We start from the raw sequence: 20,595 nt of genomic DNA on the forward strand, positions 1-20,595 counted from the left end.
ACCAGGCAGTTCATGTTGCAGCTCAGTATGGACAAACAGGTTTCCTAAACCATATCATCACTCGGTATGGTGCAGATTTTGACCCACCAGATAAGGACGGGAGGAGCCCCCTGCATTGGTATGTTGTACATAATGTGCTATCTAATGTGTGTGAATGTATTGACATAAAAACGTGTTGGCCTTGTTAGACTAAACATGCCTTTTTTTCGTTTGAATGACTTGTTTATAATATTTTTTTGAATGGCATGGCTTGTTTATAATTTCTTATTATTTGTTGACATAGATAAGGTATATTGGTCATTTGTATGTCATGTTGGAGTTAATCTGGAAAATGCTGTTCAATGTATATGAAATTCATTACATGAATGAAACAAGTTATTTTATTTTCTCATATCTGAGCCAAAGGACATAAAGGAAACCCATTCAAGACCTCAACAAAGGGCTTGTAGTTCTTTGTCCCTGATCTGAACTTTGTATATAACCAACCACACTTCTTAGGAAAAAGAACGATACGACATTTTGTCTGAAACCAACCTTACCCCATCCCATGCAGATAAAATCTCGAGTTTAGGTCTCTATGGCAATCTAGCTAAATCTATGCAAAGCCAACTATTTATATCCATGTATTGCAAGTTTTGAAGACTCGAAACTTGAGTCAAACTCAAAGGCATATCCTAGTCCACTCGAAAACTATCGACTATCAAGTGATGAATTTTATTTTTGGGTTTGAAAAGCTTATTTTGCATTTTTTGAACATTCAATTGTGTTTTCGGAGTGCTTGATCAAGTTTCTTTGGGTTTTTATAAAACCTGGTTCCTCTATATCAGCTGTACTATTTTGCTGTAGTTGCATTGACTCAGTGACTTTATTGAGTCCTCATTGAGTTTTAAGGCCGTCTAGATGTAGGTCAAAATTCAGTCATGTAGGTTCTGTTACCTAATCTCTTTCTGCCTCAAGATCTCAAATCTTCTTTCTTTTCCTCTTTTCTTCTTTTTCTTTTGTCTGCACAAACTTACACTATGTTTTCTAATAAATTTTGTCATCTTCTTGAAAAAACCTTCACATCACAGGCAAATGCCCTTGAATGGCCTTTATTAGAATCTTGCTGATTTTAAACGCCACCTTTCACCGAAAAAAAAACCAAGAAAATTTTTACAAAAATTGAAACCATCGAATAGCTCCTTTACTCAACTTCTGAGACCGCTTTTTTAGTTTCAAACACTACTGAAAATGGGACATCTTCAGCTCGTTTTTTTTTTAATGGTAACGATAAATTTTATCTATAAGAAGCAGAAAACCTGATCAAGATGATCAAAGAAAAACAAGGCTACAAGACGGAAACAGTTTAGGTGGGTTGCTAATCTTCCATTGGAAAAGGATTCTGATGACTAAAGCATCCTTATTATTCCACTATGTGCTAAAAGATCACCTTCTGCATTTGTATTTCTTCCAACATGGCAGAAAATCACTTGAATCTCTACTTTTAGGTCCGATGCCCGTTCAAAAATATCTGCTAGCTGCGATGGAAAGCCATGACCAGCACACATCCTTCTTATTACATTAAGTGTCTCTTTCAAATAATAATAATAATAATAATAAGGGAAGTGATATATCTGCCCCTTTTGATTACTTGGGACACCCAGCAGCAGTGTATCAATGACAACAGAGGGGCTGATGTACTTCAGGTCAGAAGGATTCAATGGGGCTGATTGTGCGCTGGCCCTGGGTGTCCCATGTAATCAAAAGGGGCGGGTATATCACTTCCCTAATAATAATAAGAATGGAAAATAATAATAATAATAATAATGGAAAATGACAAGAAAATGGACTTTTTTCCTGAAATATCGTGTCAGAGGGGGTGTTTTCTAAATGACCAAAAGAGGGTAAAAGGTACGGTTTGCTCTTATGGCTTATTAAAGTCATCTTCAACGGATATTTCACTTTTGCTTTACATTTTACACATGAAGTGATATACCATCACCCTTTTTTACTTGGGACAGCCCCCTCTAGTATATTTATGATTTCTCTTTTACACAATAGGGGGCTGTCCCAAGTAAAAAATACGGGGCAAATATATCATTTCACTTTTTCTTTACGTTTACACCGGGAAGTGATATATTCGCCCCCTTTTTGCTTGGACAACTCCCTCTAGTGTATTTATGAATTCTCTTTTTACATTACGGGGGGGCTGTCCCAAGTAAAAAATAAGGGGCTGATATATCATTTCACTTTTACTTTATGTTTTACACTAGGAAGTGATATATTTGCCCCCTCTTTTACTTGGGATGGCCCCATCTAGTGTATTTATGAATTCTCTTTTAAACTATAGGTTGTTATCCCTCTGAATCACTATTTGGAGCTTATGAACCACTATTCAGTTAGTTTGAACCACTATTCAGACAATTGAACCACTATTTAGACCCTCTGAACCACTATTAGACCTATTCAGATAGTTTGAACCACTATTTAGACAATTGAACCTCTATTTAGTTACTTTGAACCACTTTTTATAGCCTCTGAACCACTCTTAGACCTATTCAGGCAGTTTGAACCACTATTTAGACAGTTGAACCACTATTTGTAGCCTTTGAACCACTATTAGACCTATTCAGACAGTTTGAACCAATATTTAGATTGTTTGAACTAATATTTAGACAGTTGAACCACTGTTTGGAGCTTCTAAACCACTATTAGACCTATTCAGACAGTTTGAACCATTATTTAGTTAGTTTGAACCATTATTTGGAGCCTCTGAACCACTGTCTAAAGAGGTCTAATAGTGGTTCGGAGGCTCCAGATAGTGGTTCAAACTAACTTGTGGTTCAAACTGTCTGACTATGTCTAATAATGGTTCATAGGGTCGAAATATTTGTTCAACACTTCAACTGTCTAAATAGTGGTTCAAACTATTTGAATAGGTCTAATAGTGGTTCAGAGGCTCCAAACAGTGGTTCAACTGTCTAAATATTGGTTCAAACTATCTTAATAGTAGTTCAAACTGTCTGAATATGTCTAATAGTGGTTCAATGGCTCCAAATAGTGGTTAAATTGTCTAAATATTGGTTCAACTGTCTAAAGAGTGGTTCAAATTGTTTGATGCAAGAGAATAGTGGTTTAGAGGGTCCAATAGTGGTTCAAACTGGCACAAAATGATAAATTAGTGGTTCAAAGGGACCAATAGTGGTTCAAATGGGTCTAATTGTGGTTTTACAACTCGAATAGTTGTACTAGTTGATGCAAGAGAATAGTGGTTCATAGGGTCCAATAGTGGTTCAAACTGGCACAAAATGATAAATTAGTGGTTCAGAGGGTCTGATAGTGGTTCAAAATGGCACAAAACAATAAATATACTAGAGGGGGCTGTTCTAAGTGAAAAAGGGGGCGAATAAATCACTTCCGACCGTAAAGAGGGAAATAATATATTCGCCCCTCGAATGACACCCTATAGTGTAAAGGAGAATCCATAAATCCACTAGAGGGGGTTTTCCCGAGTAAAAAATGGGGCGAATATATCACTTCCCAGTGCAAAACATAAAGTTAAAGTGAAATGATATATTCGCCCCCCTATTTTTACTTGGGACAACCCCTATAGTGTAAAAGAGAATTCATAAATATACTAGTGGGGGTTGTCCCAGGCAAAAAAGAGGGCGGATATATCACTTCCCAATGCAATACGTAAAGAAAAAGTGAAATGATATATTCACCCCCTATTTTTACTTGGGACAACTACATATAGTGTAAAAGAGAATTCATAAATACACTAGAGGGGGCTGTCCCAAGCAAAAAGGGGGCAACCATATCACTTGTGTAAAACGTAAAGAAAAAGTTAAATGATGGTTGAAGATGACTTTAATAAGCCATAAGGGCATTTCGATCCTCAGGTGGCAAATGTCAGTACGATTTACCCTTTGGTCATTTCGAAAACACCCCCCTCTGACCCGATATTTCAGGAAAAAAAGTCCTTTTTTGGTAATAATAATAATAATAATAGGTATCCGCATTATCTTAGTGAGAATCTTAATCCCATGTCACATTGTCATTGCTTCTGCTTCATTAGACCCTTTCCTCCCAATCATTCCAGTGAATACTGCTCGTATCGTACCTCAAGCGTCTCTGATGATACCTCCTATCATATCCTACCCCCACATTCAGTTGTTTTTAGTGGCCCGATAAACTATACAGCTCTATTCAAATGAAATGGTTCATCAAAGTCCCTAATGGAAAAGGCAAGGAATATAATCAGTGTTCCAACATTTAATTTTATCGAAAACCAATCTAAAGGTGTATTTCAGAGTGATGAATATCAACACAATAAATTCAAGCATTGGAGTGTCAAGTAATGGTGAAATTTTTACGACACTAGAACTAGAAAGTACACCCTCGAAGAATTAGGAAATCAAGTTCCAGTATGCTTCCGTCCAACAAAATAGACACAATCCATTGCATTAGTTATGGTAAACCCATATAAAGAGATTCATTACCTATATAATAAATTCTATGTTAAGCATCATTCATTTCTCATCTCAGCCATGTATGTTAATTACTGTAACTGAAATGCCATGGAATAGTAAACGATGTTGAATAACATGTAAGGATAGTTTAGGCATTACCTCTACCCTAGTGGAGACTCTCTGTCATCTTCACTCTTCTTCTTCCTCTCTCTAACCCTAACTCCATTTCTAACATGGTATCAGAGCAAAGATCCTAGGGAAGAAAGAAACAAGAAGAATTTTCTCCATCTCCATCTCTCTTTCACGCCAGTCTCTCTATTTCTCCTTTTTTTTTGTTTGGATTTTGGCAAACCCTATTTTCTCTTCCAATCCTGAAAATCTCTCTCGCTTCTCTCTACTCGCACCCCCAATTTCTTGCTTGCAAACCCTCTTTGCCGTGAGAGAGAGAGAGAGAGAGAGAGAGAGAGAGAGAGAGAGAGAGAGAGAGAGAGAGAGAGAGAGAGATTTTTCTTTTGGGAACCTCTCGAAAATCTCTCTCGATCCCCTTCTATTTTTTGTGCAATAGCGAATTGTTCATTTGCTCACAAGTTTCTCTTCTCCTATTTTTCCTACCTTTTTTTTCCGCCACCCCATTTTCTATTTTGCGCATCAACCACACCTCTAGTCTCTGTCTCCCATCTATTACTCAATCCCAAACAAAAAAAGAACAAAAAAGAAGCTAAATCTCTCATCCTCCCACACTCCTTGCCGTCACCTCTCTCCCTAAACCTCCATTCAAATCCTATTCCCCAAATCCTATCTTTCTCTTTTTTATTCCCTCCATCCAAAACCCTAAATCCCTAAATCTCCACCAAAAACCCTAAATCCCTTATTCCTTCCTTTCTTTCACTTTTGAATCCCAAATCTCCACTGTATCCCTCTGTTTTCTCTTTTCTATATTTTTTTGGCCTCTATGGCCTTCCACCCAAAACCCCAAATCGCAACTCCAAATCCCATAGTTTCTCTTTTCTATTTTTTTTTTGGCTTCTATATAGGTTTATCTTTGCTTAGATCTACCCCCAAATCCTTTCCTATACCCCAACCTCCACTCCAAATCCTTTATTTTCTCTTTTCTATATTTTTTTTGGCCTTTGTCTTCATCTCCAAGGTGCACCCAAGTGTTCGATGAAATGTCCGAGAGAGATTTGGTGTCGTGGAAGTCTTCTTTTCTTTGCAAGTTGAAGGTATCCGGCCTTCAACTTGAGGGGAGTGTTGTCATGTAGTTCTTCTTTGTTAGTGTTATCATGTAGTTGTTGGTGTTGTCTTTTCTTTTATTGTCTTAGTATTGTCTTCTTGAGGGAGTGTTGTCTTGTTTTCTTGTCTTGTTGTCCCCGGGCTCATGTAGTCTCGTCCGAGGGGGAGTATTGTTGGTGATTTTGTTCTCCGTCCTTCTTCATGTTGTCTTCTCTTTGATGTATTTTACCATTCTTCAATTGTTTGGTTTCACCATTCTTCAGTTGTTTGGTTTCTCCTTTTTCGCATTGTCAGTTGTCCTTCGCCTTGTTCGTTGTTTCCTCGTCGTGTTCTTGGCTTAGTTTTATGCATTATTCTCCGACTATATATATTTTTTTTAAAAAGGTATTATTCTCCGACTATATGCCTAGTCATTAGTGTTGCTTTAAGCCTTATCTGCCCCGGACGACGTGCTTTCCACCGTCGTTGGTTGGTGTTTTCTTCATGCGACGATGTTCATGCCGTCGACCTTGCAAGGTTTCAAATTTCGGTTTCGGAATGCGTTTCGGTCCCCATTGAAACCGAAATTTTAGCCGAAATTTCAAATTTTCAGACGAAATCTAACAAAATCAAATAAAGTAATATTTTATAATGGAAAAAATTTCATCCGAAATTACCAAAATTTTGGGAAATATTAAATAATGAATAAAATCCAAATTTTTTTGGTGATATTCCATAAATTTCGGACCGAAATTTGGGTCAAAATTTTGTAACGCTTCGAGTTTACCTCGATATTTCAAATCGAAATTTCAGATTTCGGTCGAAATGTAAAACCTTGCGACCTTGTCTCTAGACGATGGTTTCTCCATCGTTGGTTAGTTCTCTTCAGGCGATGGTTTCCCCATCGAACTTGTCACCAGACGATGGTTTTTCCATCGTTGGTTGGTTATCTTCAAGCGACGATGTTCATGCCTTCGACCTTGTTTCCAGATGATGGTGTCCCCATCATTGGTTGATTATCTTCTTCTTTCTTTTCTTCTTATCTTCAGGAGTCGACATAGTTGTCAACTCGTGACTCGATTTCTTAATTTTATGACTCTTGACTCGACTCGACTCGACTCGTGACTCGTAAGAGTTTTTGACAAGAACATAAATTTAGTTGAAAAAAAATATCATAATATATCAAAAGATGAAGCATGTAAAAACTAAAAAATATAAGCACTAAGCCAAACATATAAATAACTATATGCTTGTAACTTGCATGCACAAAAATAATTTAGTTATGATTGGAATTTAATCATGGGGGAAACCCTTCCTTGCTTTAGATTTGTATCCACCCATGATTTATGATATGGTTGGGAAGAGATTTGTGGTGGTCAGGCCAAGAACCCAAGATTGTCCAAGACTGGGAGCCTCTCGCATATGATTTTTTGAAGCTAAACTTTGACGGGTCTAGCATGGGGAACCATGGCCCTACCAGAAACGGGGGAGTCTTGAGGGATGGATTTGGAGCTATCAAATGGGCTTTTGCGGGTCCCATTGGCGCAGACGCTAATGAAGCTGAAGTGTGTGCTATGTACCAAGGAATAAGGTATCTTGAGAATGAAGATTTGAATAAGGTGAAGGAGACTTGCTAAATGTGATAAGGTGGCTTAATGACTCTCTCATTCCTTCCCTCGGAGATTTGCCTCTTTCTTCGATGAGATCCAAGATAGGGTGGGGGATGCATCAATTTCTTTCCATCATTTTAGGCTGTTAGCTAATTATATGGTGGACAATTTAGCTAGAGACGGTGTCTCTAGGGAGAGAGTTGTGCTATTTGACTTCGTTCCTCCTTGACATGAACTTGTTCTTGTCTTTCTCTTTTCATTTTCTTTCTGTTTATTTGTATAGACCTCCTCGGCCTTTTTTCGCATTTAATGCAATTTCCTACCATTCAAAAAATAATAATTGAGTTCTAAGTTCCAACTTCCAAGTTTTCAACCATCAAAACAAGAAAGCCCAAGCCCAACAACTTTACTTGACTCGTAAGAGTCTTAGTTTTTTCGACTCGACTCGCAGCGACTCGTAAGAGTCACCGGAAAACTCGTAAGAGTCTTCAATAGAGGCGAGTCACCCATGCGACTCGACTCAACTCGAGTGTATACTCGTATGACTCGTAAGAGTTTGACAACTATGGGCGACGATGTCCTGCCGTCGACCTTATCTCTACAGACGGCGGTGTCCCCCGTCGTTGGTTGGTTCCGATCACCTTTCCGGTGGTTCTTCTCTTGGCGCTGTGCTACTCAGCTGACATCTCTGGCAGCTGGTGCTATTTCGTTGTTGTTCGCAGTGCGCACCTTTGGTGTGCCCTTTTGTGTTTTGCTTGAATGACCGTTTCTATTTCCTTGTCGAGGTGTCTCTATTTGATCGTTCATGGTTTGTAGATTTATTCATCGAGCTCTCATTTTGGGGGAGGCCCTGTTCTGATCGCTCTTGCCGTAGTGCTGCTTCAGGGGAGCTGTTCCTTTTTTGCTATGATTTGGTCGACACTTTGAATTTATTGTTGGCACACGTGTCGTGTCGTGTCCGACATGACACCCGTGTCCACACGCGTCGACATTCTTTTTGACACTTTTAAATGTCTGCTAGAAGTGTAGGTAACTTTAGATGTATGTACGTGTATGGACGTGCCACTATTTCTAGATTTTTAGGGGTTAGCCATGTCAGACACCCCATATTCGTGTCGAAACTTAGCACACAAATCTATATACACAAATCAAGATTATATATACTTTCTACTTTAGACGTGTTCCCCCGTTTCTAAATTTTAGGGGTTTGTCGTGTCCGACACTTCGTGTCCGTGTCCACAAGTCAGCTTTTTTGTGGCCTCCGATCTCGACGATTGTAGTCACATGGTGGCCGTTGTCTTGTTTTTTATGTTTTTCATTATGTATTCACCACACTAGCTTGATGAGTGTTATATTAAGCTGGATGTATGTATGAGATTATTGTACTTTTTTGTTATTTTAGTTGTTTGTTGTAGTTTCTTTGTAGCAAGCTGGAGTTCCATACTATATACACCCTAGCTTGAGGGGGAGTGTTGAATAACATGTGAGGGTAGTTTAGGCAATAGTTGCCTGAAACTCCTTGGGATGTAAAAGCCAAGCCATAACTGTAAGGTTCTCACTTTCCTACTCATCATGGGATGGATCCGCTCTTTAACCTTTCTTGTTATGTAACCCAACTTCTTCCGGCTACCAATAAACAATCTAGCGGATTGTGGCCACTCCAAATAGTTTTTTCCATTGAGTTTAGCCGTAGTAATTATCAATCCTAGGTGGCCATTGTTACTACTTCTCATGGAAGTGATTATCCTACGGTTAACCTCTGAAAATTGCTTGATCCATCTTCCATACTTCAAAAAGGATCTCATCTAAAGAAGATATAGATAACTTGGAATAAAGGGAAAATTACACCTTCGATTTTCACCCTATCTTCATCCTCAACTCCTGGAAAAAGGAAACCCTCGATATGTCATCCTAGGGTTCTGATTTTGATTTGGACCAGAGCTCTGATACCTTGCTATAATTATAAATATAGAGTTTTGTATGTTTTGCTAAATGATATGTTGTATACTTTCATGGAAAGATTGAAGTATTACCACTCTTGTTTTCTGTTCCCATGATTTTGATTTTCTTTACCATTGCAAAATCCTGGAAGATGACATACTAAGATAATAGTCTGAACTTGGCAGAATTTTATTTTATGCTTGGGGCATACTTGGATGACAGTCTGAAATTGGAGGAATTTTATTTTATGTTTGAAACATACTTGGACAATATTCTGAACTTGCAGGAATTTGATTTTATGTCTGGAAGAATATCTTTCTCTAGTAGAGCATGACATATCAACAAATTTGAAAATGTGTATTATTCAGCTATGGACATTTTGATTTTGTTGTTAGTCTTGCTAAACATGTAATGCTGTTGACCAGGGCTGCTTATAAAGGCTTCGCAGATACTATAAGGTTACTTTTGTTTAGGGATGCATACCAAGGGAGACAAGATAAAGATGGTATACTTACTAGCCCTTCTCTCTAGAGCTTTTGTATTACGAGTCTATTTTAGTCACAATTAACTTCTATTTGATTTTTCTTGAGTGCATGAGCTTATAGTATTTTATCGGATTTTGATTAAGTGCATGATCTTATAAGATCATTTGTCAAAGAACAATATGAACATATAACAAACTTGTCGTACTTCTAATACCACTAAATGAAACCACAGGCCTTTTTTTGAATGGCTATGAATCCACAGGCCTTAATACTCTTTTAGTATCTGTGAGGAACCATGGTTTTAAATTTCGGACCGAAATTTCGGAATTTTGGAATTTCTGTCCGGAATTTCGAACCAAATTACGAAATTTCGGTTTTCGGTGGGGTCCGAAACGGTTACCGAAACTGAAATTTTAAACCATGTGAGGAACTAGGTTTCAGTCTCATTGTGAACAGCCTTGAAAAATTTATTATCTATATATCAAAATATTAATGTTGGTATCTTGGTATAATTTCTTTAATACCACTAAATGAAACCAGATGCCTTTTTTTGAATGGCTATGAATCCATAGGCCTTAGTACTCTTTTAGTATGTGTGAGGAACTAGGTTTCAATCTCATTGTGAACAGCCTTGGAAAATTTATTATCTATATATCAAAATATTAATGTTGATATCTTGGTATAATTTCTTTGGTGCCTGTCGTTTTGAGAAAAAATATACATTGCTTGATATAGCCAAAATATAGGAAATTACACAGAAAAAGAGAAAGATTTTCAATATTAAATTGATATAGAATTTAAAAATTCTTTATGTTAGTTTGGTAAAGGAATTGATTTTCAGCTACTAATCATGTTTAAGTTCACATGGGTTTAGGTTGTACTCCGTTGCATTGGGCTGCAATAAGTGGGAATGTGGAGGCATGCACTATTCTTGTACATGCAGGCACAAAGCAAGAATTAATGGTTAAAGATAATGCTGGGTTTACTCCATCGCAACTAGCTTCTGATAAAGGTCATCGGCATGTCGCTTTTTTCCTTGTACGTACTTTTGGAGTTGTTATTGTTCTCATTAATACTAAATTCCACTTTTGATATTTAAGTGGCCGCTGGATAACCTAATGTGACAATTGAATCTATAATCTACTCATTCCAGTTTCCCTTCAACAACATATATAATGGAAGAATGTGTTTAATTTCGGAAACTAGGGACTGTGCAGAACATGGTACATTTCAATATTTCTCGTATCTTGAGGCAAGGAACCAAAATTAGATTAGTTTGCTAAGAAAAACATGTAATAAACACTTACTAAGCAAATATGTGAAACCCAAGCATCTTTTTTTTTTTTTTGAAAACTATGTGAAACCCAAGCTTCTATATGTATTGTGGTTGAAATTTAGACATGCTGAATAAAGTTTTATAATTTACATTCTAAGGTGTTAGCATTTTGGTCGATATAACTGACTTGTTATAAAATTTATGTATGTCGACGGAAAGTATTTTGTTTTGGTGGGAATGGAAAACATGTCAATCAATTTGAGTCGATTTCCGTCAACATATAGAACTATGCTTGTCTTTTGGCTGTAATTGGGTCTGTCCGTCTGGGTTTTGCCCTTCCAGTCCTTTGTGACTCTTTCCATTTATCAGTGGTTTGACACAGTTCAAATAAAAGCCATCGTTGATAGTTGTCAAGTAGTGGTTCTATAAAAGAACCTATTCATCCATTTCAAAAAAAAGAAAAAAAGAAAATAAAAGAACCTATTCCTTCATTTCAAAATAAAATAAAATAAAAGAACCTATTCATCACCTCAATGTCCACTTGACAAGTTTGGAAGACAAAGTTAGTTGTGTTAACATTTAAGATCTTAAGCTAGAGGAGGGGGATCATCACCAGCCTTTTAAGGATTGGAGCTCTAGAAAACCTAAAATATTGTAATTACACTCTGAATTTACCCCAACCTAAAATATTGTAATTACACTCTGAATTTACCCCCCCTCCCCCCCGGGGGATTGGGGGGGTTCGGCTTTTAATCCCAACTGAGAGTTAAAAGCCCAACCGAGAGGATAAGGGGGGAAGGAGAGGAGGAGAAGATAAAAGAAAGAAAGATAAGAGATTAGGGATAGAAACTGACTTGATATGGAGCATCACACTTCAAAAAAGGCATCACATCTACACAAGACAGAACTTCAACTCTTTCTTCAATACATCATTGCATAGCATAAAGAAAAGTGCCGTTAGGCTGCGTATATTAAAAGAACCTATTCATCACCCTCAATGTCCACTTGACAAGTTTGGAAGACAGAGTTAGTTGTGTTAACTGTTAAGATCTTAAGCTCTAGAGGAGGGGGATCATCACCAGCCTTTTAAGGATCAGAACTTTAGAAAACCTAAAATATTGTAATTAAACTCTGAATTTACCCCGGGGTGTGGGGGGGGGGGGGGGGGGGGGGAGATGTCGGCTTTTAATCCCATCCGGGAGGATGAGGGGGGAAGGAGAGGAGGAGAAGGTAAAAAAGATAAGAGATTAGGGATATAAACTGACTTGATATGGAGCATCACACGTCAAAAAAGGCGTCACATCTACACGAGAGAAAAAGCTTCAACTCTTTCTTCAATACATCATTGCACAGCATAAAGAAAAGTGCCCTTAGGCTGCGTATATAATAAAAAAAGGGAACTAGAAAGATCCAAAACCCTAAACAAGAACCTGGCACTTTTGGACTTAAATAACCTGTAATGACTTAAAGACTATGTTTCCACTTATACTTTTCTTTGCGACTTGTTTAAACCATAACTCAAAGTGTGTTAAAGTTTCAGTCGAAATGTGTCGGTTTCGGTTGAAGTCGAAACGAAATTCACATTGAATAGGAAATTTACAATATTTCGTCGAAATTTTGGCGAAATTCCGGCTACAACCATGGTTTTAAATTTCAGCCGAAATACCGGAATTTTGGATTCGGTTGGGGCTGAAACCGAGATCACCAAAATCCAAAATTTCGGTAATGTAGATCACCAAAATCCGAAATTTCGGTAATGTTGGCCGAAATTTCAGGAAAATGTGATTTTTTAACTTTTTTTTTTTCCGAAATTTCAGAACATTAATGAAATTTGTTTTTTTTTACTGTATTTCAGCCAAAATTTCAGTTTCGGCTATGTCCGAGACCGAGAACGAAATTTAAATCCTTGCTTACAACCTATTTACAAGATTTCCACTGAAATTTACAAGATTTCCACATAAATTTAAGAGCAACCGAAATATTTCCACCGAATTTTACATGATTTTGACCACTGAAAAGAAACAATTGCAAAATCCAATAGAACAACAACATGAGAGAGAGAGAGAGAGAGAGAGAGAGAGAGAGAGAGAGAGAGATTACTATGCATTTATTATGCAATTTTCTTGCTCAAGAAAGGCTTGAAACTCCATTAATAAATGAAGAAAAGTATTAAAAGGGAAAAAAGCCTAAAAGGACAAAACTAAAACCCTAAACCACATCTGGAAGGATTAGAAGCTAGTACCTTTTTTTCTGAGGGGGGGGTGGGGGGGAGTCCAGTGATGCAGCTTTGGTTCGATTTCCAAAATGAGCCTAAGAATCTTAGGGCTTGTGCGGTTCTGCGGGGATTTCGATGAGGAAGGTTAGGGTTAGGGTTTTAGGCAAAAACGATGGTGTACAGAAGGGGTTTCTCAATATCTTTCAGCGCCCATCGGATGGGAGAATCTGTTTTCTCGCTCAAGGTTTCTGGTAACAGAAGGGGTTTCTCGATATTTTTCGCCATTCGTAGAGATAACACAAGTTGCCTTAGTTCGTATTTTTCTTAAAGCGAAAGTGTGACCCACGTGTTAAACGATGAATAAGCATGTGTATCTGGTCGATTGACCAGATAGCTTATTTGGTCAATCGATCAGAAACACTTTCCCCATCTATCTATCTATCTATCTATCCACACACATGGGATCTGCTATCGAGCTGGTGCTGTGAGAGCAGCCACCTCACGAATGAAGACAAAATCTACTGAAAAATGAGCCCGTGTGGCTGCTCTTGCATGCAACAGCCCATCCACGAAATGCCTTATGCGATGGACCCTAGCAAATTCCTATATATATATATATATATATATATATATATATATATATATATATATATATATATACATATATATGAGGAAAGTGATTGTGCGCTCGAGCGCATATAGCTTATATGCTCTCGAGTGCACAAAACTCATGTGGGCCCGCATTGTTAGGATGATCCAAGGCATTAATTTGAAAGGCCCTTACATGGATAGGGTGTGTACCAAAAATTAGCACCATAGGATCATCCTAACCCATCCAAAAGTGGAGGGCAAAATGGACAGACACTGTTTGTCCACAAATCTGCATTTTGCCCTCACTTTTGGAGGGGTTAGGATGATCCAATGGACCTGATTTTTGGTACACACCCTATCTATGATGGGGCCTTGCAAATGAATGGTTTCGATCACCACAAAAAATGTGGGACCCATGTGTTTTTGCACTCAAGCCACAATCACTTTCCTCATAGGTGAAATCTCTCTCATGCTTTAGATTTATTTTAGCCTATGACTTATGGGAAGGATGGACAGAGGTGTGTTGGAGCGTACAAAATAAGCAAAAAATACTTAAAGAGTGCGCCCCCCCCCCCCCCCCCCCCCACACACACACACACACACGCGCACGCACGCACGCACACACACACACACACACACACACACTCACTCTTGGTTTTTTAAAGTTTAACTTCGATGGTTTGAGTTTGGGTAATCCCGGTTCGGCTGGAATTGGAGGGGTCTTGAGAAATGATTTAGGGGTAGTGATTTGGGCTTTTGCAGGTCCTATTGGGGAGGCGGATGAGGCTGAGGTACGTGCTGTTCATCATGGTTTAAAGTTATTGGCAAGAGATAGAGTGGAAGACGTGGTGGTAGAAGGGGATTCACTGAATGTGATAAGGTGGCTACAAGGTTCTCAAAGGCATCCCTGGAGATTTGATAGATTCTTTGATGAGATGTCAGATTGGGTGGGATCGTCTTCATTCGTGTTCAATGATGTTCGTCGATCGGCCAAGAAGGTGGTGGATAGCCTCGCTAGAGAAGGGGTGTTGAAAGAAGCTTTGGCTATGTTTTGCTACCTTCCCCATTGTTTTTTGTTTTTTGGTTCTTGCTCCTTCTTTCCGCTCTTCCTTGTTTTTTCTTGTCTATTTCGACCATCTCGGTCCGTTTTTGCAATAAAATTGGCGATCATTCAAAATAAAAAATAAAAAATCTATGATACAATTTTGTATTGAAAATTGATCTTGCAAGCACAAGTTAGTTGACAGCTCTTCTTTAATTGGAGACATTACAGGCCAAAAAGCCATGGAAAGTACAATTTGTTAGGCGTGCAACTCAGGTCAGATTTTGGGAATTCGGGTTGAGATTGTACCATAAAATCGGGTCAGGTTTGGATTGATTCCAATTTATTTTTTAGCAAAAGATCAACCCAACCCGACCCGAGCCAAGTTGCACCTCTACAATATATTGAGTCAACATTAGGGGGATGTTGGAGGGTTTCCCATCAAATATTGAGGATGCTACATCACGTGAGGAGATTGAGAGTATACGATTGCGGTCGGGGGTAAAAAAGGCTGCTAGATGCACTGCAAACCAAAGAGGGAGTCTACTGTCTCTTCCGCATCTGTAATAATACCCTGACCTAGTTGAATATCGGTGCCTCCATTTGCTAAGTTATTGGTAGGAAGGAAAGGATACTCCACTGGGGTGGAGAAAGAAAACAGGAAAAAATAAATCTTGTTGGTTTGAAGTAAGTCTGAGAGTTGGAGAGAAGGTGGTTGGTACTGTGGAAATCAATTGGAGCAGGATTGTGGATTAAAAAAAATGTGTGGTATGTGTTGCTCCAAAGAGCTGACTGCAGGATGATAATTTGCAATTAGTCAGGGAATTTGGTCCTTCAAGTACTCGAGGTGCATTTCATGTTGATATCTGTAAGATGGTTTAGCGTACTGTTGTGGGGGTTCAGTAGGACCAGGATAGTAGTTTATAAATTACTGATATGTGGTAAGAATTGTTCCAAAGACGTGATGCAAATGGTTAAAAGTTGAATTTAATGGTAGGCTCAGGTGGAACCAGGCCATGCAAGCATCTGAGGGGTGCACAGGCATGATGATAACAATAAGATTGTTTGGTCATATGCAAGGTTGATGGGAATGAGGCGATGGTGGAAAAAATAATTGTGGCAATGCTTTGTTAAGGTGTGACTGAAAGGTAGTGAGAAGTTAAATTTTAATGGTAGCCGCATATGATCTTTTCTTTTTTGCCTTGCAAATGTTCAAAATCCCTTTCATTATCATAACATATGATGTTTTGGTGCTGTGGGTGTTAATTAGAATTATGACCAGCTCGGCGGTGGTGGTGGAAAAATCAGTAATGTGGGTCCCATGTTGTTTCAAAGATATGAATGCAAGGTAACAAGAGGTGAAGTGGGGCCTTGCAAGCACTTGAAGTGTATTTCATGATGATAAAAGTAAGTTCTTTTGATGTATATAGGTTTGAAAGTGGCTGCATGGTGATGAAAGGAATACTGAAATGTGGTGTGTTGTTTTAACTTTCAAAGATACGAGTACAAGATAGTTAAAAAGTTAAAATTTAATGGTAGCCGCTGGGAATTTAGGGCCTTGCAAGCATTCAAGGTTCATTACATGATGATGGCATTAGATGGCTTGGTGCTTGGGTTGTGGGCGGTGATAGGGTTCTAATATGGTTACAGATACTACTTCGACAAAAGCTCAAGTGCTTGTAATCAGACACAAAGATTGTGCTTGGACAAGAAAATGTGTGAGTAAGATTTGTTAACATAGTTTCTTAGTGAGGACTTACGGTCCTTTTTTCTGCTTAACAGATCATTAATGTGTTAGCTGACCTAGACTGTAGCAATCAAGTTACATGTCATTCTAACTGATGATTGATCTCTTTTGGGTATCACAGGGACACTAATTATCTAAGGTTTTTTTTTGAGTGATAAGATAATTATCTAAAGGTTTTTTCACTTTTTGTCGATGTAACGATCTAAGGTTGTTAAAAGACTAGCACCTGGTATAGTTTGGACTCATCCTCGTAACTGCACATGAGAGCCTTTTCGAAACAATATACATTGAGGCTGTGATTAGTTTGTGGTCAACAAAAGCGTCAAAAACAAGTGGTGTATGTATCAGTAAGATAAACTTTTACAGCTTTTGGAATTCTCAATAGTATAGTCTTCATTTATTTGAATTTGGTTTGTTGCAGCTAGCAATAACCAATCTTATATTATTGCATTAGACACGTATCATATTTCCTAACACCATTACGAGCTTCTACTAACAATTAAACTGCATGTTCTGTTGTGTTTAGTCAAATGCAAAGAGGATACATGTCAATTACTGTGAAGAGAAAGTTTGCATTGGGTGGATTGGAAAGATAGGATATGCTCCTATTCTGTTTTTTGTTATGATCATTGTAACGATTCTTTTCATCAACACAGTTCTTGCAGGTGAGTTACTTCGGTGTTGAAAATATTCTTCAACAAGTATGTGGTGATCTTATTGATGATTTACGAGATCAAATTACTAACTTCCCTAAAACTTTTGCTAGCGCCTACTTTTACAAAGGTCACTGCTGTTGTTGGACTTTGGGGATGGACTGCTGTTTCTCTTTCAGTTGGTACACTTATAATGTTCTATAGATGTAGCAGGTACACTTTGAGGTTTCTAAAAATTCGTGGTTGCCTAATGATAGTTGCTTTGCAGAGTAGGTCCTTTAGGAAAAAAAATCAAATGTATATTAGGATGTCTTTGTTCTTTACATTGTGCAAAATGGTAAATGGAACCGTCTTCATGAAAATAATGTGAATCCCATGGATATTAGGACAACTGCTTGTTACCACTTATGCACGTGTCGACATCAGGAAACTCCATGGATTTCAGTGCAACACTTTGAAATTATTTTTTCAGTTATTTTTTCTCTTTCTGTTTTGTGCTTTATATTAATTCACTCATTTTCTACCCTTCTCAACAGAGAAGCTCTTATTTGTAAATATAACATTAGATCTCTATAATCCATTCTCCTATGTGAAGAATATAACATTATATTTGTATAATCCATTCTACAATATGAAAAATATGACGTTAGATTTATATAATCCATTCTACATCCCATTATGTATATTATAATTCAATTGTTGTAGAATTATACTGACCTTTTAAAATTGATGGAAAATATGATCACATGTCCATGAGTCCTAGTGACACACCACAGTCACCTATGTTGGATTTTGACACTTGTCAGTCGTAACTATGCCCGTGCAAGTTAGTGCAAATACTTCCAATGTTTTTCATTTGATTATAATGTTTACTCTGCTGCCTTTATCTACCCCTTCAACTGGAAACTTTTTACTGTTAACAGTAAGTGCGTGACATTATTTTGGACTTGGTAAGTACAATGAAAATTGACTTTTCCTTACACATACTTTAAACAAGGATTTGCAAACATTATGATCTTGGCAGTTGGGTTCTTTGTCAATGTTAGTAGTGTTGAGAGAAAGAGATGGAGAAGAATGAATGAGTTGGAGACAAGCTCCCCCTCATACTTATGTTTATATAAAAGAGATAAGTACAATGACCAAAATGCCGTTAGTCTTACATATACATCTAACAGTCCCTCTCAAGCTGGAATGTAGACATCATACATTCCTATCTTGTTACAAATGTCATTGAGCTTAGCTTTACTTAAAGGCTTGGTAAATACATCTGCTAGCTGATCTATAGATCGAGTGAAGGCAACATGACCTTCGCCCTTCTGTATCCTCTGGCGAATGAAGTGGCAATCAACTTCAATATGCTTGGTCCTCTCAAGAAATACAGGATTGGTAACAATGTGAATGGCAGCTCTATTATCACAATAGAGCTGGGCTGGAGATGTTGAGAGAAAGATGGAGAAGAATGAATGAGTTGGAGACAAGCTCCCCCTCACACTTATATTTATATAAAAGAGATAACTACAATGACCAAAATGCCCTTAGCCTTACATATACGTCTAACATGTGGTATGTCTTGTTTACTTTAGTTATTATGTGTGTTTGTAAATGGGGGTTGTTAGAAATGAGATTAGGGTTAGAGAGAGGAAGAAGAAGAGGAGAGAATGATGAAGAGACTCCACTTGGGAGCTCCTCATATAAATGATGTATATATAGGTCCAAATAGGGCATCATGTGTACAATGACTACAATACCCCTAACTACTACAAGTATTTAAACTGCCCTAATACATTATTCAACACTCCCCCTCAAGTTGGATTGTATATACTATGGAACTCCAGCTTGCTACAAAGAAACTACAACGAACAACTAAAGATAACAACGAACAACTAAAGATAACAAAAAGTTCAATAAGCTCATACACTATATCTATGTATAACACTGCTCAAGCTGGTGTGGTGGATACATAATAAAAGCATAATAAAAGATAACGGCCATCATGAGAGTACAATCGTCTAGATCAACGGCCACAAAAAAGGAACATCTCCCCCTGAAGCAGCACTACGGCGAAAGCGAACAGAACAGAGCCTTCCCTGAATGAGAGCCTAGCGAATAAAGTTGCAATCCACGAAGGATCGAACAGAAGCACCTCGGTAGGGAAATAGTAGCGATCCATCGAACAAAAATCCACACCAAAGGTGCACACATTGAACATCGGCGAAGTGGTACAACACCAAGCGAAGATAACCATCGATTGGGAAACCATCGGAGACAAGGTCGACGGTGAAACCGTCGCCTGAAGATAAGAAGAAATAGAGAGAGAAAAAGGATAACCAACCAACGATGGGGAAACTATCGTCTGGAGACAAGATCGACGACATGAACATCGTCGCCTAAAAAGAGCCGACAAATGATGGGGAAACCATCGCCCGGAAAAGGGAGGTCGACGGGAAAAGACCGTTGCCCGTAAGAGAGCCCACCAACGATGGATATGGAAGCCATCTCCTTGAAAAGGAGGGAGAAGATAACCAACCAACGATGGGGAAACCATCGTCTGGAGACAAGGTCGACGGCATGAACATCGCCGCTTGAAGAGAGGTCGACGGGGAAACCGTCTCCTGAAGAGAGCCAACCAATGATGGGGACACCATCATCTGGAAAGAAGCTGACAGCATGGACATCGTCGCTTGAAGAGAGGTCGACGGGGAAACCGTCGCCCGAAGAGAGCCAACCAACAATGGGGACACTATCGTCTGGAAAGAAGGTCGACGACATGAACATCGTCGCCTGAGAACTAACCAACGATGGGGAAACCATCGCCCGTTGAAGATAAGGCATAAAACCAGAAAAATAAGATGAATGCGTAACAAACTACGCTAAGAACACGAAGAGGAAACAAGCCATAGAAGGATGAACAACATCAACTGGAAGACAACACAAGGAAGGACGAAGAACATAAAGGAATCACCAACAATACTCCCCCACTGGCGAGACTACATGAGCTCGGAGACAAAACAAGAAAAGACAACAAGGAAGACAATAACAACCACCAAGAGAACGAACGAAGATCATAAAGAGAAGCCGATAACACTCTCTCTCAAGAAAAGACGACATAACAGCACTACACCAAGAAAAAACACAAAGAACTACATGAGAACAACATGAGAATACTCCCCCTCAAGTTAAAGGTCGAATACCTTCAACTTGCGACGAAACAAAGACAATCAAGGTACCACACCGCTCTTGGATATTTCATCGAACACTTGGTGTGCGCCTTGAAGAAGAAAAATAAACGAAGAGAAACAAGGCACTACACCTCTCTTAGACATTTGAGCAAACACTTGGTGTGTGCCTTGAAGAACTACATAAAAGACAAGA

The 20,595-nt window shown here is 38.5% G+C and overlaps 1 protein-coding gene across 2 annotated transcripts in view; it reads left to right on the forward strand.

The window, feature by feature from the left end:
- Positions 1–20,595, forward strand: part of LOC143851549 (putative protein S-acyltransferase 23) — a 65,906-nt gene that overhangs the window by 11,684 nt on the left and 33,627 nt on the right. The window contains exons 3-7 of one of the 2 annotated variants that reach the window (XM_077361012.1): positions 6–118; positions 9,640–9,719; positions 10,574–10,737; positions 17,097–17,235; positions 17,337–17,436. In XM_077361012.1, the coding sequence (XP_077217127.1) occupies positions 6–118; positions 9,640–9,719; positions 10,574–10,737; positions 17,097–17,235; positions 17,337–17,436 (596 nt within the window). The remainder of the gene's footprint in view (positions 1–5; positions 119–9,639; positions 9,720–10,573; positions 10,738–17,096; positions 17,236–17,336; positions 17,437–20,595) is intronic. The other variant, XM_077361013.1, reaches the window with a different exon arrangement.

This window comes from Tasmannia lanceolata, unplaced genomic scaffold (genome assembly GCF_043159265.1).
Source record: "Tasmannia lanceolata isolate RefF3 unplaced genomic scaffold, GAP_Taslan_0.1 ptg000018l, whole genome shotgun sequence".
NCBI lineage: Eukaryota > Viridiplantae > Streptophyta > Magnoliopsida > Canellales > Winteraceae > Tasmannia > Tasmannia lanceolata.